Here is an 18254-nt window from a genome sequence, read left to right as displayed (position 1 = left end):
TACTGGTTTGTGTAGAGAAGTTTTAAAAAATAAAAGTTGCTCTGAAGATATGGCATTTACTTTTATGCTTTTTACAACTTGTTGTCCAACAATGCAGAAATGTCTCACTTCTTTCTATGTTCAGTCAGCGTCATTAGCTTTCAGCCAAATAACAAAAACTGTTAAAAAGTCATCATCATCATCTTTGTCGTCATAATCATCATATAACCGTTGTTGTTGTCCACCATAACTAACCATTGGACTTGCAGCATTTGTAGCGATGGAAAGCAATTGTGCAGCTGGAGGCTTCGCATTTAATATTCCCCCCGTAACGTGCTGGTACAGACTTGATTTCATTTCATGCCTCTCCAGGCCTCATTAAACTCTACATTGTGTCAGTGCTGCAGAGAAAAGATGCTGTTCTCGTCCTGTCAATTACAGAGATAACACACACACTGTAAACTCTCACACACACACACACACACACACACACACACACATTTTCAAAGACAGTTTCATGCATATCCACGTCTTCCTCACTTTACTCCCCGTCTCCACTCGATCAGCTTCCAGCGCTGCAGCGATTATGTCCACAATGCCACACAGTTTGCATGAACACCGACTGTGCCCCGTCTCATAACGCAGTGCGCTATCTCGGGGCCATTGATCCGACTCGGTGCGCGGCTTCCAAGCGCTCTCCGCCGCCTCCTATTTATTGACCAAACAAGGCCACTCATTGCTTCTTTATTTTGCAAGTTGGCACCATTGAAAACCAACTCTTTGATTCAAAGGGAACTGATGGCTGATTAAAGGGACGGGAGATGAGATGGGTGATACGACTCGATTGGGATTCATCAGCGCCTGTTGTGCGCGTGTGCGTGAGGACAGCATGATTTAAGATATCACACACAGGGCTCAGTCCTTGTTAGGACACGTTTAGCTGCCACAAAGATGCAACCATAGTTACCATAGTTTCTGTAGTCTTATCTTTTTCAAATGCTTTTGCTCACTTTTTCAAATCAGGCCTTATTTGGCCAGATCCTCCTTTTACAATTTAAATTGAGTCACAAATTAAGTTTTATCCTTCAACAATTATTGTTTAACAATTTGAAATCCCATTCAGATGCCACCGCCCGGCTGAAATACGTCCACAAGGTCTCTGCTGCTGCTGCCGTTTCTTTCTGTTCTTGTACGACATTGTGCTCCACTTCAGACCAGGGTTTTTATATGACAAGGACACACCGGCGATAAACAAGTCGTTTTTCTGCCAAATGAAGCTGTCCACGCCCGTTTATCCACTATTACACACGCGTTCCCATATTGACTAACTGAGGTGATTTACATTCCACAGATTAGAAACCAATAGACCGAGGGCTCAGCCCCGTGGTCGGAGTGTCGCAGAAGTCTCTGTGATTTAGTGAGATGATGATAAAAGCGGTAACCTCATGTCCCATGATGCCATTTTCATCCTCTCTACTTCTTTGTGATGCATGTACATGTAGTAAACATTGATTCACATCACAATAACTATTGTGTTACTAAGTGTTCTCAGCATTCACCCTGCAAGACGTTCACATTTTTGCTCCATTCTCACTGCACCACTGCTGCTCCGCCCGCAAGAAGAATTGTGCAGGAAATTATTTCTCTGTTACGGTTATTGATTTACCCAGACAATAGAGAGAAAATGTTTTTGGACCATAGCAGCTCTGTCTCTTTTCATAAAAAGTAAGTTGTTGCAGCACTGTGGAGGATAATTTGAGGGGGAGGCGAACAAACAACACAACAACATAAAGGTGAAAGCAGTGTTGTACCTCAGATCTCTAGTTTTAGAGGCTAAAAACATCTGTCACAAAAATCTGTTACAACCATGAACATCCTGGACGGAAGACAGAGAGGGGGGCGGGACTTAATCAACCAATTGCTGCCTCTAATATTAAAAGAAAAACTACTTGGGATTTAAGGCCTGTCAGTTATGGGAGGGGGGTTGACGAACTGAGAAAACTGAACACACATTCAGGCATATGTGCATAAAATAACACATGAAAGCATTAAAATTCAAAGTGCCCCCCACAAATGTCCTTATGAATCGTGCTCCTGACATTAGTCTTTTTTTGTGAATGAGGTCAGACAGTCAGCTGTATTTCCTCACTCATCCAGTAGTTTGCTGTCACGTGTTACATGTAAATCTTTGCAGACATTGTGAAATTTTTTCTGCTTATTTATTTCTGCAAACCCTGTCAGTGTGTCCAAACTTTTGCTGTTGTATATTCTATCAAACCTATATGTGTGTCTGTGTGGGTTTAAGTGTGTGCGGAAAAAGGAAGCCTTGTCTTTAGTACACGGGCAAGGTCGTTCTGCTGATCGATGAATATTCAGCTACTTCTGTCTTTTTGTTTTGTTTTCTTTTTCTTTTCAATGTTGTTTCTCTTTCCGTTTTTGTCTCTGCTGCTTCAGGGGCCTGTTTGGGTAAGAGCTCTTGTGTAACTCCCCGTCCTCCAACCATTTGATTCAGTATCCGTCTTCAGATGTGCACAACACAGCAGGCAATACACACACACAGTCATACACTAACCAGCACCACTGACCTTCAGCAACAAGACTAGTGGACTGAATCTGTTCCATCTCTTCAGTTTCACATTCAAACTCTGCTTAAACAGACACCGACAACCGACAGCTAGCGGACCGTGAGGAAGTATTCGCTGAATTTTACAAAAAGTCTATTCATAAACTAAATTCTAGATGCATGTGTGAACTCCTTAAATTCTGCAAAAGGTACCACAGTTGTGTAAGAAGGGGTTATCTAACCTTCGGACACCCACGTCTCTTTATTTGATGCAGGGCTCTTCAGAATCACTCTGTGGGTTTGTCTCAAAAGAGCTGCCATTTCCACCACATTGATTGTAATGAGGCCATTAATATAAAGGTTGATGTTTGCATTTCCCTGAGTGGCTCCAAGGAGCCAGGTAGAAAGGCGCCTGTCTCTCAGGTCCAGTTTAGCCGTTTAATATGGCCAACCGCTGGCACACACACACACACACACACACACACACACACACAGAATAGCTAAAACACAGATTTATAATTCAGAAGCTAAGAGCATGGACACAAAGTACAAGTAGTACAAATAAAAATGCCCCTAAAGTCATGGGAAAACATCTGAATGAGCCAAAATACTCATGACATATGTGCTCCACTGTTGTTTGTTTGCTTGTTTTATTGTCTCGAGTCGTGTGTGTGTGTGTGTGTGTGTGTGTGTGTGTGTGTCTGTGTCTGTTGTGGCTCTATCTGTGAATGCTCCTTGTCAGTTCCTGCAATTCATGAAACCACCTCATGGATGAAATTCAGCTGTGTCACTCCTGCATATTAAAAGATCAATATAGTGTTATTGGTGTATTGTGTTGCCATTCTGCAACGGTAGACATATTGATAAAAAAAAAAAAAAACTCCTGATATTTTTTTATGAGTTGTGATTTTTAATATATTCTCAAGATGAAAGGAAATTCACTCGTTCTAATACCTGTGCTTCAAACTCATAAAACAAGGAGGACAAATAAATATTCTGGCAAAAAATATGTCTACTGCTGCAAAATAAAAGCATAGAAGTTCATTTTAGAATGTAAAATCTAATTTTCCTGTTTTCTTTTAATACCACCCCTTCTTTCCCCTATTCAACCATCCCCCCCCCCCCCACACCACACCACCACCATTCCCTCTTTCCTCTCTAGTGACGGCGGCATTGGTCAGTCTCAGGACGACAGCATTGTGGGAACAAAGCAGTGTCGTCACAGCGTGGCCATCATGCCCATCCCTGGCAACCTGTCGTCCAGCAGCCCCGACCTGCTGCAGCCGGCCACCAGCATCCTTGACTTCTCCAACCCTGCAGGTAAGGGAAAAAAATGTGGACTCCTCTGAATTATCCTTAAGTACAGATTGTCCCAGAGCATCAGCCTATTGAACACTTGGCCTTTCTTCTTGAGTCCTTCTTAGTTAAAGCATTTAAGGAATTAGTTGTTTTGATTTTATGAACAAAAATCTTGAGGAAAAACTACAACCTCAGAAAATGATGATGCTAAAAGCATCAACAACAAAAAAAGGATTTTATATCTGTGTAGTACACAACTGAAAGTACTTGTGTGTCAGAGAAACAAAACTTTAATCACACCCATTGGCAGTTGTTCATGACCTTCAGTATCTCAACCATCTTTGAGAGCGTTTCATGTGTCAAACAATTAAGCACTTCTCTCCTGAAGCCATTTGGACCAATGTCACTTGAATCTTCAGCCTCGCTGAGTGAGCGATGAAAGCCGACTGTGGAGTAAAGGACTCCAGTGTTCACTGAGACGGTGCACGATCAAACCGTCACCCTTAAACATAATCACGTAAAGCAGCCATGTGAGAAGCGTAGTGTGAGTATGCATCCGGTGGTCTCAAACATAAACTCCCGTCTCGCCTAGTGTCTTTCTTACTCCTCAAAATGACTTATGCGGACAAAGGAAAACATGTTCACTCATTCAAAGCAGGTAATGGGAAGTTAACAGCATTTAACACAAACACACACACACACACACCCACCCTGGGGGTCTTTCTTTTTGAAGTGCCGCAGAGCTGTCGCAGAATTGTGTCCGTCTTAGAAGAATTAACCTCCTGGACTAAATGACTTATTTATTCCTTTCCTGTCAGAGGGGTTCCTGGGGTTCCCTTCATGCGAATGAAAGATTGAGTGCGGGGAGAGCAAGAAAGAAAAAGTTGAAAAGTGAAAGTGAGCGAGAGAGTGAATATGGTCCTGATTTATTCCACCACCCATTTGTCACTCTCTCACACACACACACACACACACACACACACACACACATGCACCTCCCTTGTTTGCAGACCTATACATCACCTGTGGCTGTGTTGTGTTTGAGAGCAAACACACACACACCAACTGGGCCTCATTAATCACCCACCATTATATTACATTTCCATGTTTCCCTTAGTATTCTGGCCCTCAATTACATTAAGCAGTAGAGGATAGAACAGGCTGCTCAAACTCCCACCTGTAATTACATTAGCAGACCAGAGCGAGCTCAGATGCTTCACTATCTCCTCCTCTGTCCACACTGGGGAGGATGAGCAACATACAACAATGTTTGTTTTAACATTTTAACTCCTGATTCAGTTTCACTAATTTATTTTAAAAAAAAAGTTTTTCTGTCTACTCCTAGTAAAAAGCCAAAATCTAGGGGATCCTCTGTTCGTTCTTTGTTTTTGCGTCCCTATGTCATCATTTCTTTTTCCTACTCTTCTGTCTCTCCTGTACTTTTTCCTGCGTCTTTCTCCTTTTGCGTTTCTCTTGCTGTGATTTAAAGCAGACGTTGTAGTGTCAACATGATGAGTCATATTCCCCTCTGGTTTCCCATGAACAGATTAAGGCTACGCTAGAAACTCCACCGGTCTCCCCCCCCCCCCCCCCCCCCCCCCCTTCCGTCATGATGTTTCCGACCACTGTGTCTCTTTGTTACAACTCCCACATGCTCTCTTACTCTCATATTCACTGTGGTTTCTCTTTTCTCCTCTCTGCTTGCCAAGCGCTGGGACTGTACTGTAAGTATTAATACCTTCAGTACCACTGTTTGATTGCACTTCACTAAATCTTCCTCCCAAATCCTCCCTCCAGCACCATGTGCATGCTTTTTTCCCCCTCACTGTGTTTTGCATCTCTGCGTCCATGAACTGCATCCCTCAAGCTCTAGATTTTGACCTTGAAGTGTGTTTATAGATCTTCTATTTGTACGTTTTTCCTTTTGAGAACGCCCTGTGTGAGGGTCTGAGTGAGGGCATTTTGATTTATCTTTAAAAAAGTAGAAATCATCATGAGGGGTGTGATTTGCTTCACTCTAGAAAACCTTTTGAACTTTTTGTGTGCAAGAGGGCGATGGGGTTATTTTTTCTGTCAAAGGTCCCGTAGTCTCACTTTAAGGCTTTGAAGAAATGTTAGGCCTGGCATTTAATAATGAAAATGCATGAATACGCACAATAGAGTCCTGGCTTTTTCCTTTTTGTGTCTGTTTATTAGAGCCCCAGTGTTTAACCCTCAGCTACTCTCCCCCATTCTCCACTGAGCACTTGAAGCTACTCTCCACCATTCTCCACTGAGCACTTGAAGCCATCACGCCCTGCCTCCTGTGCTCTGGATGCTTTCACTTGTGATTTATGTCTTCCGACTGTATGATGGAGTGACTGGGAAAAGCTTTGGCAAACTGTGGAAAGGAGGAGGTTGAGGCCTGTGGGAAGTGTGTAGCCTATCTTAGTGCTGTGTTTGCAAAAGAAAACACAAGACTTGTCCTCCTCTTTGGCTTCACTCCATAAACAAATTCTCTGGTGTTGATGAAAATGAATGTTACCTTTTATTAAAGATGATAATTGATTGGATGTTCGGGGCCGGTTGGGCAGCGATCGTCCTCCTGTGTGCAGGTCAGGTCGCAGCTTGTCAGTTGGATTAAACGTGATTGCCCCCCTCCTTACATATGATAGCCAGCTATTTAGACGAGAGCTTCCCACACTCCAATCACAAATCACAGCTAATGAGGCACAAAGCATTAAGCTCCCACTCACCCTCACCACCCTGCTGCACATAAACAAAGAGGAGCTCTGCTGCTGCGGAGGAGGAGGAGGAGGACATGTAAGGAAAGGATGCACACTTCAAACTCTGATGCAGTTTTTGTGTTTTCGACTTTAGATTTCACCTTCACACATCGTTTGAGTGCATATATCATGCGTTTCAAATCAATAAGCTCACAGTCTGTAGTCCATGAAGAGGTCACTCGCCATCAAGAAATGCTGCTAGCATCAAAGCATCGATATGTTCACAATGTAGGAACCAGTAACTACAAACTGGGAGAAGTCATTACATGAAGCAGATAAATGTTTTTATTAGATATTTTCAGATTTGTGATCTGTGGCTTTCCCCCAGAACTCTGTTCAGCTGCTTTCAGACTTGCACTGAAGTCTGGACATTGTCCTGGAATGTTCCAGAGGGGGCTACATGTGAGAACGCAAATGTTGCTCCAGACATTTTGCGGAACTTTTCCTGCCAGCCCCCCTTTTTCTGTGAAAAATGTCAGAGTGAGCCCAGTGAGAGTGAAAAGCCAGTAGGAGAATCTCAAGAATTCACAAAAACAGTGAGCAGGTCGGCGCTTTAACAAGGCCCCACCCCTCACCTGAATGTTCCTGCTGTAGTGAACCTGTCTGATTTGGACAATCTCCTACTGCGTTCTTCATATATGAACAGCAAAATGTCCGGACTGACTTTTTCATGTCTGAAAACAACTTAAGATAGATTAGATAAGAGTCCCCATAATAGAGGGGTGGTTTCCCGTATATATGACCTTCATGGGTCTCACACCATCACAGCTGTGTCTCAGACTGATCGAGACTAAGAGTTGAAATGAAGTTTCATTTCTTCTCTTTCTGTGCCCACAACAGACTCTATCCAACTTAAGCTCATTCATCCAATATACCAGACCAAGGTTCAGCCTGTCTAAAATTAAACGTGACATCGATCCTGTATGTGATAAAGCAGGCCCCAGCTTTCTAAAGTGTTTAAAACAAACATTGACCCTTTCCCCATTCATTTCTCTCCTTGGCCTAAAAACATTCCTCTCTGGAACTGCACAGAGAGACGCTCTGGTTTTTACCGCCCTCATTGCCAATCAGTCAATTGCCATTGTCTGAAGTCGGCTCACCCACCTTCTAATAAACACACCTATGTTTAATCTGTGTATATTCTTGTCCCTTGTCTTCGTATTCCCATTTAAAACCAAAGTAAGGAGAAATAAAGAAAATAAAAAGCCCCTCTGCATCTTCTTCACAGACACACACGGACACACACACACTGACACACTCTCATTACAGTTGCTGCTCCTTAAACAAGCAGTTGTGATTGATTATCAGCATTTCTACTAACCTTATTGTTATTGGCTTTGCCTTCAGCTGTTTTTTATGTCTATTGTGCCACTGCTGCTGCAATGATAATAATAAAGGTGCCCCGGCTATTGTCATCTGAAAACACACACACAACTGTGTGTACAACTGCATCTCACACACACACACACACACACACACACACACACACACACACACACACACACACACACACACACACACACAACTGTGTGCACAACTGCATCACACACACACAGCTTCATGACAGCTTCATCTGGTGTGGTTGGCTCCCTCTCCCCTTGTCACTGTGCAGTGTTCATAACTCATTGTTTTAAAGCTCTTTGGCTGCCTGGGGCTAATGGGCCGTCCCCTCATCCTTACTCAAACACAGATCTTTAATGCAGTCTTTCACTCAGGGGGAACATTTCCATTATTTAACACACATCACACATGCACATATATGTATGTACTGTATGTTTGTGTGTATATATATATGTGTGTGTGTGTGTGTGTGTGTGTGTGTGTGTGTGTGTGTGTGTGTGTGTGTGTGTGTGTCTGTCATAACTACTAACATTCACTTTTAAATAGGCTCTTGTCATTGATTATTGTCTTGAATCAATTAAACAATAAGTATGTCACCTCAAACACTACTTCATTACACTTACTTTATTTGCATGTTTGGTATTTGTTTCAGTTTTGTCCTCCTCAGACTACATCCATCAACTAATCCAACCCTGATCTGCCACTGACGGCTCCTCTCTCTCTCTCTCTCTCTCTCTCTCTCTCTCTCTCTCTCTCTCTCTCTCTCTCCCTCTCTCTCTTTTCTTCCACTCTCAGACATCCCTGACCAGGTGATTCGGGTGTTCAAGGCCGACCAGCAGAGCTGCTACATCATCATCAGTAAGGACACCACTGCCAAGGATGTGGTCACCCACACCGTCAACGAGTTCGGCCTCGTCGCGGCGCCCGAAACCTACTCCCTGTGTGAGGTCTCGGTTAGTCCGGAGGGAGTCATAAAGCAGCGGCGCCTGCCCGACCAGCTCTCCAAACTGGCTGATCGGATTCAGCTCAACGGCAGGTGAGGAGCAATACGCTGACGTGGATTGTAATGTTTGGGAAAATCGAATCCGAAAGACTTAATCCAAATGTTGACCTGTTAATCAGAATGTATTATAAGATGCACATGCCTTAACATTGGTTCAGACTATAGGAGTTTCGGGTCGTTTTAACCCCGATTCAGATTAAAGCTCACCTGAAGTTCGAGATTAGAGAGAAGAATATCTGTGAAGATTCAGTACACATTTACATCTGATCCACAGGCATTAATAGTGGGATGAAGTATTTGGGAGTTTATAATACAGACTTTTTATAGACCTTGTTTACTTTTTTGATTTGTCTTCCTTTTCTTCCATTTTCAGAAAGCCAAAAAGTGCTTAGTATTTTGTACATCTACTTTGACCTTCTGTAAATAGATTTATTGCCCTGCACCATGCAAGAATTTCATCCAATACCACCTCTTACCCCAGTCCCTGCTGACACAAACTTCCTACCATATACGTTTAAGTTTAGCTCTACTAGAACATTGATCATGTCTAGTGCATGCATATTGATTCAATTCTCTCTGAGCCGTGGCTCTCAATCCTGTTCCCGGGGCCACAGAAGTACTATTCTGCGATGTAGTTAATTCACTCACACTGTAGCTTTGCAGAGCTGTAAATCATTTCCACAGTAAATGACTCAAAAAGAGAAGGAAGAAAAAAAAAAAAGGTCCTGAGGACCAGGAGCCACTGCTCAGAACTACTGTCCCAGTTCAGTGGGATGATAGATTAAGTGGCGCAAGCCCTTAAAGGTGCCGGGGAAACTTTTTAGTTGCTACTCTGAACAAAACTCAAGCTGCAGTTGGTCCGTTAATACACAAAAACAACAGTTTATAGTTGACAGTGAAGTGCATGCGATGCTGGTTATGTGCTGCTATGACATGTTAAAATCCTAGTGCATCAAAGATTCTGTAGGGGGTTTTTTTTTACTCTCCCAACGACAGCATCTGTTTTCACTTTCTTATAAACACAGTTAAGACGTATCGACGTGACTTAGGTGGACCTTTAGTCTCTGTGCGACGTGGGTGTGTTTGATTCGTTGCACCCACAAACATCACCAGTATGTGTTTTTGTTAGATGACGACAAGTGTGTCGCACATCACACTGTCTTCCCGGAGCCAGACACGTTCTCTTTTAAGATGAAAGTAAGTCGGACATGAAGGATAATTGGACGGCGGCCATGAAGTCGGCTATAAAGCGACTCCTCCATCAGTTTTTCACAGTGGTCTCTCCCTCTCTCCTCGCCTCCTGTGGTCCCTCATCAGTCCCCTCCCAACTAGGTTAGCATAAATATTTCATCCTGTCAGGGGCTGAGGCCTCAGCAGACAGCATGGCACGTCTGGAATTATTCATACACAAACTCACACATGCACACAAAGGCATAGATATACAGATACAGACAGCCCCCTCGTCATACACGGGCACGCATTTCCATACATGCAGACACGCAAATGCCGTGGTATATATTCATATTCACAGGTTTCTGGTGCTTGCATTCAAACACATTCTTTCCAAGGAAGTCTCAGAACATGTGTGGACACAGTCGCACACATTCAGAGATACGCTCACTCACTTGAAAGACACTCGTGGTAATGCTCTCCCTGTGGTTTTGATGGATGGCTGGGCTGCAGGAGTTAAAAAAAAACAACAACTGCCATACTGAGATATTAGTAGAAAAAAGATGGGTTTAACTGCAGAGCTATGAGCATCATCAACATATATAGAGATATCTCCACTCTCTAATGTATGTGACTGTACTTAATGTTTATACATAGTAGTATTTTTACACATGCATTCACGCACACACACACAACTATCTATCTATAAATATATATTGTGCAGTGTCAGCAGGATGTACATGTAGTATGTATTCAGCACAGTTTGCTGTAGTTGTATTTTTCAGGAGCAGTAGACAGTATATAACAGATATACAGTATGTTTCGCTGTGCTCCTCTCTGTCTCTCTCCCCCTCAGCTGATGACTGACGGGGGTCTAACAGGGGGCCAGGCCAAGGCTTCCTTAAACTGCCAAAAATCATATAGATGCAACTGGGGCATCCTAAGCTCTACACTCACACACACAAACCACCAATGGCTATTTACAATGGCTTGGTTCCAGTCACTTTGCCTCGCCCAGATCTATTTAGCACCACTTTGTCCATCATTAATTTAATCTCGGCTCCTATCCTCGTCTTGTTGCCTCCCCTCTTTACTTCTCGTCTCGTCTGGCCTCTCATCCTCCCCTCTTGTCTCATCTCCACTCCTCTTTTTTCGTCTCCTTTCCTTTCCTCTAGTCCTCCGCTCTCGTCTCTACACCACTTCTCTTTTCTCATCTTCTCTCTGCAGGTTAAAGTTCTCAGAAAGTCCTCAAAGATCTTAAGTCCTCATGTGCTAATGCTGCCATTTAAATATGCAGTTCAGCTTATGGGCTCCTAGAAACGCTGTGACTTCTTTCTGAATGTGGAATATGTCTTTGTGCTTTATCCTAAATATAAGTTCAACTTGATATTGTCGCCTCACACCCTCGAATCTCGTGCTAGCTGCTCTTCAGATTTCGTGGCAGAGTAACAAGAGGCAAATTTAGAGTCACACCCATGCCAACACTTGTGGGGGGGGGTTAGATTTATAAACATGGAAGCACATAATGAGGTAAAAAGAGAGGGTTTGCTGCTGGAGGCTCTCCCAGAAAACTGTAGGAGATTTGGACCTAAAGAGAAATGTCCCTTTTCCCCCCTCTCATTCATATGCCTGTCATCTTTCTTACCACTCTTTTGCTGAGTGGCGCTCTCTGCTCTTTTACTCTGTCTCTATCCTTCTTTACCCCAAACTAAAATATGGCTGTGATCCATCAATACATTGAAAGACCATTTTTCTCATCTCCTCAAACTAATCTTAAATTGGAGACACAAAATGTGCCCATTTAAAAGGAAACGTGAACAGGAAGAACATTTAGGAGATTTATCTGAGCTTCTTTGGCTCAAAGTTGCAGCTCGCTGACAAACTGGATCTTGTCCACCCACTTATCTGCCTCGGCAGCCTTTAATAAAGCATATGCAGATATAATGAAGATCTAGGTCCCTTCTCTTTTCCTTCTTGCCATCACAGAAATGATATTGATCAGAGTAATTTACGTCCCGCGTATCCATTTTCCAATTACTCTCAGTTAATTTGTCTCCCATTCTTTAGACTCAAAGGCTTAGACATAATAATTCCTCTACTCATTTTTTTTATGGTTTTAATTTCATTTCATGAACCAACCAGACATGATTATTTACCTCAAAGGATGATCCAACCTTCCACATCTTATTGTCTTCCCCTCTTTTTCTCTGCCCTGTAGGTACTACCTGAAGAACAACATGGAGACGGAGACGCTGTGCTCAGACGAGGACGCCCAGGACCTTCTCAGGGAGAGCCAGATCTCTCTGCTGCAGCTCAGCACCATGGAGGTGGCTGCCCAGCTCTCCATGAGAGACTTTGAGCTCTTTAGGAACATCGAGTCCACAGAGTGAGTAGCTGTTTAGGATTTCAATTGCTGAACTAAAAATTCAATAGGATAAATCACAAAAATTGTTGTTGGACACCATTTCGGGACATTAAAAAATTAAAACCAAATTTGTTGTGGCTCCCAGGTACGTGGACGACTTATTTAAACTGGACTCCTCCATTGCCAGTGGCAATCTGAAACAGTTTGAGGAGGTGATAAACCAGGAGACCTTCTGGGTCGCCACGGAGATCCTCAAGGAGCCCAACGCCCTGAAGAGGATGAAGACCATCAAGCACTTCATCAAGATCGCCCTGCACTGCAGAGAGTGCAAGAACTTCAACTCCATGTTCGCTATTATCAGGTGAGCTGATTGTTGAAACTGTCTAGGACTGTGTGTCCATGTGTGTGTGTGCGTTGGCTTCTTAATTTTTGTGGTGTCACATTGTTTCATCATCTCCCTCAGTCTTGCCTCAGTTGTAGTCGAGTAGCGGCACCAAAGCAGGATTCTTGTTCAGTGATGACGGCGAGTCTTTATTCCAAATCCCCCGACAGCTTTTGTGCCAAATGAGCTTTGGCTTCTCGCCTCTTTCCCCACATCCTCAGGAGAACCAGTCTCACCTCCCTCCCCTCTCCTTCCCCCTGCTGCCACCTCACCAAATCAGCCCCAAGTCTCCCAATCCACAGAGACTCTGCCACTGCAGCCTCACACCATATAAAACAAGACTCCCATGGCAACAGATACTGTTTTTTTCTGTTGTTAATTCCCTCTGGCCTTGGCTGAACTGTGTGTGTGTGTGTGTGTGTGTGTGTGTGTGTGTGTGTGTGTGTGTGTGTGTGTGTGTGTGTGCGTGTGCGACTGTGCTGTTTTATTCAGTTTTATTATTTATAGTTGTGTAAATGCAGGGGAGGATTTATGTTTGCGGTATTCATCTGTGTTGTTGTGTGAATGCATTTTTAATTATATACGATAAGCATATTTTTATATAAACTGTCAAATCAGAAGTACATGGTGCGCTGAGACAGCTCATACATACATATATACATATATATCAGTGTTTCCTCTAGGATTTCTTTCAGCAGTGGGGGCAGGCCAATAAAGTTCATCTATCTATCTATCTATCTATCTATAAGTCAAATTTTAGGAAAATAAGTCCATCAAAGCAGCAACAGGGGCAGAATGTGATAGCTAAAGTGCATCAGTGCACAACATCTAACTGTATGTTAAAGATCTTCACTGGAGGAGCTGGTGCTGATCAGCAGACTGACAGTCACACTCAGAGCCTGCAGGACATCAGTGTTACATTGCTCTGGAATATACATTGGAATGTTCAGGGTAGCGGCTGTGATGGCTTTGATCTTGAGCATGACCTCATCAGGTACTGCATATATTAGAACTGCAACACAGGCAGACCACTGACATCTGTTCAGAGACAACCTTGAGGTTTCAACCTTTATCCTGAGATGGAATATTTCACGACCCTGCACCAAAAGATGATGAGTGCTTTTCAAGTCACAGTTTGGAATCAGCAGCCCTGGATGGAGGGCCAGACTACAAATGAAGTTATGACACTGAACACAATTTTGATCATGTGGAGGGAGAATTATTGCAGAGAGTACATCTGGCGAATCCATCTGAGCCAGGATCTGGAGGAGACCAAACAACAGCTGGCTAAACAAAAACAACTCACAGAAATGTTCATCAACAAAGGCAAGGAAACAAGGAAAGAGCTGGAGATGCTGCAGAAGTACAGCATCGGAGACACCCTCAACACCTCAAAGATTGCCACTCAGGTGAGCAACAAAATCAAACGCAAGAAGAAGAAAGATCTTCAGAACGATTATGAGGAGCTGCAGGTGGCACTGACAACCAGCCAGGAGAAATCCAACATTGAGCTCCAGGAGGAGAGGAACACGTCCAAGGTTCTCCAAGAAGAGCTGGAGAAGCTCAGAGCTTCTTACAAAGAGTTGAACCAAAAATATGAGGCCGACATCCTCACTGCAAGGCAGCTGGCTGAAATACTCAAGCATGAGCTTGAGGCAGAGAAAATGTCCCATGAAGACAGAGTCTCTCAGGATGAGTTCTTAGCACAGTTCTTGAGGGTTGAGCAGGATGCCCTCCGTCGAAAGATTGAAGAGGACATCAGAATGGCATATTAAGGGACGTCTCAGCTATGTGCTGAGCTCTCACCCGACCCTGTGTTGAATGATCTGCGTGGAGAAATGCAGGAGGACAAGACTGAGGATGAGCAGGACAATGAGACCTCCCAGCAGGTGGTGTTCCTCTCCAGTGTTCTCCCTGATCCTGAGGTGCCTGAGACAGCAAAGACTGCAACAGAGGCTTCAGTCTGGAAGACAGCTCGCCACTTTCTGGGTTTGAGGAGACCTCATAAGTGGAAGTCAGCAAAGCCCACATCCTCCAGCAGCACCTGAACAGACTTTACCTCCTGTACCAGTTTCAAGAAACTGCATACTGTTTGAGGATTTTCATTCTTTACTTTATTTACATCATATTTACATCAAATATTACTCCCCCTACTCAGGGACAGAGGCTTGGCCCTAGGTGTGGCCCAGGGGGTCCATAGCGCCCTTTATATCATTGTGTACCTGGCATTTAGTATCACCTACATGCATCAAATTTTGTAGGCACGTGGGACTCCTCATGACAAACAACTTTCATGATACACTGCAGCAACCATGATCAACAGGAAGTGTTATTTTGGATTTTGTGTGTTTTGACACGTTACATCTTGACGTACTATTTTACCATTTGTTTACCTGCCTTTGGCGTTTCCTTATTTCAAACCAAGTGTTTCCTTGGTGCATGCATTGTTTGATTAATTGATTGATTGACTGACTGAAGTCATAAAAATATTATTAAAAATATATTATACATTTTGTATTATTTTTATTATTTATGTATAATTAGGGCCCGAGGCATGTAATGATTATTATTATTATTATTATTATTTTTAGTCCACTTTGATCACTAATTTCAGCCCCTAAACATACTCGAAAACTTGATAAATTTTGCACACTCATCAGAACTGGTGAAAAATTTGATATTTTAGGGGTCCCGGGAAATAGCGGCGCAAAATGATTCACTAGCGCCACCTACAATTTGCAATTTTTGCCATTTTGGATTCCATCAGCAGAATCTCGCCATTTCCGGACCTTTTCCGTCATCATTCTTTGGCCAACGGCTCAGAAACATTTCACACCAGCGACGTCAGAGTTGGTGCGTGTCATCTCCACATCCGAGGGATCGACATAAGAGAAAATCCTGACTTTTCACCAGAGGGCCTGGACGTTATTCCTTGATAAATTTTAACCTCCGTGTTTGAAGGACTTGGGATGCTCGGGCTCAGGTTTACCCAAATGATGCGCCGCTTTGACCGCGACATGCCCCGCCATCCCGCGCTGCCCCGCGAGTATTCGGGCCCGTCCACTGCTGCTTGCTGCTTTAATTTTATATTGATATTTTCCTGCATTTATTGGTGTATTTAGTTGTAGATAGTCATTGTACGTGCAAGTGTCAAGAGCCTGTGGTCAAACTTTAAAAAAAAAACGTTACCTTCCACTAAAGTTGCGTATTCATCAGGATGTAGACGTGATGTTGAATTTATACCAGTATCGGATACAAAAATTGTAAATTTTGCTGCTCTATTCCATCTTTGGCATTTTGTGTAAAAGGTACAAACACTGACTTCACAAAAGAACAGACGAGAGAAATTTGTACATTGAGATAAATCTATTTACAAAGCTTTTTTGCGCTGACATTTAATAAAGAAAAACTTTCAAATGCTTATCAACACTCTGTGGCCCAGGTCACCAACAAGCAGAGGGACAAACATATTTATCTCTGCCTCCCTGCATCCCTCTGCACCTCTTTTCCTCTCTCACGCAGCGGTCTGAACCTGGCACCGGTGGCTCGGCTGAGGAGCTCATGGGAGAAGTTGCCCAGCAAGTATGAGAAGCTGTTCGGGGACCTGCAGGACGTCTTCGACCCATCCAGGAACATGGCCAAGTACCGCAACACCCTGAGCAGCCAGAGCATGCAGCCTCCCATCATCCCACTGTTCCCAGTGGTCAAGAAGGACCTCACCTTTTTACATGAAGGTGAAAGACTTCGTGGAAAGCACAGAATTTTCATTATGTACCTTTTTTTTTTGCTCGCTTTGTTACATTTACAATTAATTTTGTTATTGCTGTATTGCTCTCTACTTCCTCTGTGTGGTTCAGAAGGTTTAGTTTCAGGCTCACTTTACTTCTGCTAAACACTTCCCCATCTTGCCCTTTTAACATCTCACTAAGTCATGTCAAAAGGTTTTGTCCTAAAAAATATATATATATTCATGGACTTTTTAGAAATGAAAAGAAAATTTTCTGTTGTTTGATTGCTCAAGTATTTAATAATTTAATGGCCCTGCGTCAAAGAGACACACACCTTTGATCTCCTGGAGGAACGATAAGAAAGAGACCAGAGCAAAAAGATTTTTCCTTTGAAAAATTTGTCAGAAAAAATATACTTTTTCTGGTACTGCATCTTGCGACTATCCCAAAATATGAATCATTTATCTCTTTTAAAGTGTTGACAGCCGAGTTCACACCTACGTCTTGTGTATGTGTGTGTTTATTTATATTTTTCTGATCTCCCAGGCAATGACTCCAGTGTAGACGGTCTTGTGAACTTTGAGAAGCTGCGGATGATCGCCAAGGAGATCAGACACGTGGTGCGGATGACGTCAGCCAACATGGACCCTGCCCTCATGTTCAGACAGAGGTTGGTTGTTCTGTTACCATGATGCTTAAACATATATTCCTCTCGAGATTCATCCCTTATATTTATTCATTTTTGCTTCAACTGAATGCTGCTGTTGGAGCCAGTTTCTCAGATATGTGTCACTTGAAGCCTTTTTAATTGGCCGTTAATTAAATTTTAAAGACCCTTAGTATGTGTAGAGTTTTGGTCAATGTATCTTTGAAATTATTTCTATTCATTCCCTTTCATTCATAGTGCCACCCTACACGTTAGGGCTATAATTAGCAGTATCGCCGAATCATTACACCCAAAAACTCCCTCCAAGAAAGCCGAGAATACTTAGGACATTCAATGTCATGAAAATGTTTTTGAAAATGAGTCAGGGGAACATGAAAGTGAATCTTGTGGTTTGAAAATCCCAATAGGACAAGTAACAGTTAATTGGTGCACTGTGATTTACTGTCAAGAATTAAGTTGAATAATTTTTTCAGTCATTTATTGTGGCTTTGTTTCTCCAGAAGTGATACCGAACATCGTGCATCTTTGAAACTGGCTCTTCCACTTTTTTATCAGGCAAGCTGTTAAAAAAAACCAACCTGAAACTTCTCAGAAAGAGGCACAAATGTAAAAAGTCCAGCATTGCAGGGTAGTTTCCAGGTTTTTAAAAAGAAAGACGTCTTTACTAAAAGGAGACGACAATTGTGGGCAAAAAGGGAACCACTTCACCATCCCTCCACCACTCGACCTGGATCCTTCACCAACAGGATCAGGCGCACACTCGAGGGTCTGGCTCGATCAATTCCTATCCACTTCCTGTCCGGGTTCATGCCTCTCGGTGTTTTCGATTGCATTCCTCCGCTGGAATGTAACTACACGATTACCCAAGGCATGGGTCGCCTGGAAGTGAGGTAGAATTGATGCCAACCACAGTGTGTAGTTTGTATCACTCTTGTTTGTGTGTCTTGTCACAGTCTTGTCACTGCTGCAGAGCATGACTGCCCCCTGCAGAC

General features: G+C 43.1%; 1 protein-coding gene across 11 annotated transcripts in view; it reads left to right on the top strand.

The window, feature by feature from the left end:
- The window catches only part of rapgef6 (Rap guanine nucleotide exchange factor (GEF) 6), a 126248-nt gene that overhangs the window by 95545 nt on the left and 12449 nt on the right, over positions 1-18254 (top strand). For 8 of the 11 annotated variants that reach the window (XM_035625877.2, XM_035625876.2, XM_035625879.2 and 5 more), the window contains 7 exons: positions 3705-3862; positions 5551-5565; positions 8743-8983; positions 12339-12506; positions 12631-12846; positions 16390-16601; positions 17142-17265. In XM_035625877.2, the coding sequence (XP_035481770.1) occupies positions 3705-3862; positions 5551-5565; positions 8743-8983; positions 12339-12506; positions 12631-12846; positions 16390-16601; positions 17142-17265 (1134 nt within the window). The remainder of the gene's footprint in view (positions 1-3704; positions 3863-5550; positions 5566-8742; positions 8984-12338; positions 12507-12630; positions 12847-16389; positions 16602-17141; positions 17266-18254) is intronic. The other 3 variants (XM_035625878.2, XM_035625880.2, XM_035625871.2) reach the window with 1 other exon arrangement.

Source organism: Scophthalmus maximus, chromosome 2, assembly GCF_022379125.1.
Source record: "Scophthalmus maximus strain ysfricsl-2021 chromosome 2, ASM2237912v1, whole genome shotgun sequence".
Lineage (NCBI taxonomy): Eukaryota > Metazoa > Chordata > Actinopteri > Pleuronectiformes > Scophthalmidae > Scophthalmus > Scophthalmus maximus.
The sequence above is the reverse complement of the archived record's forward strand: the minus strand, read 5'-3'. Positions and strand labels throughout refer to the sequence as shown.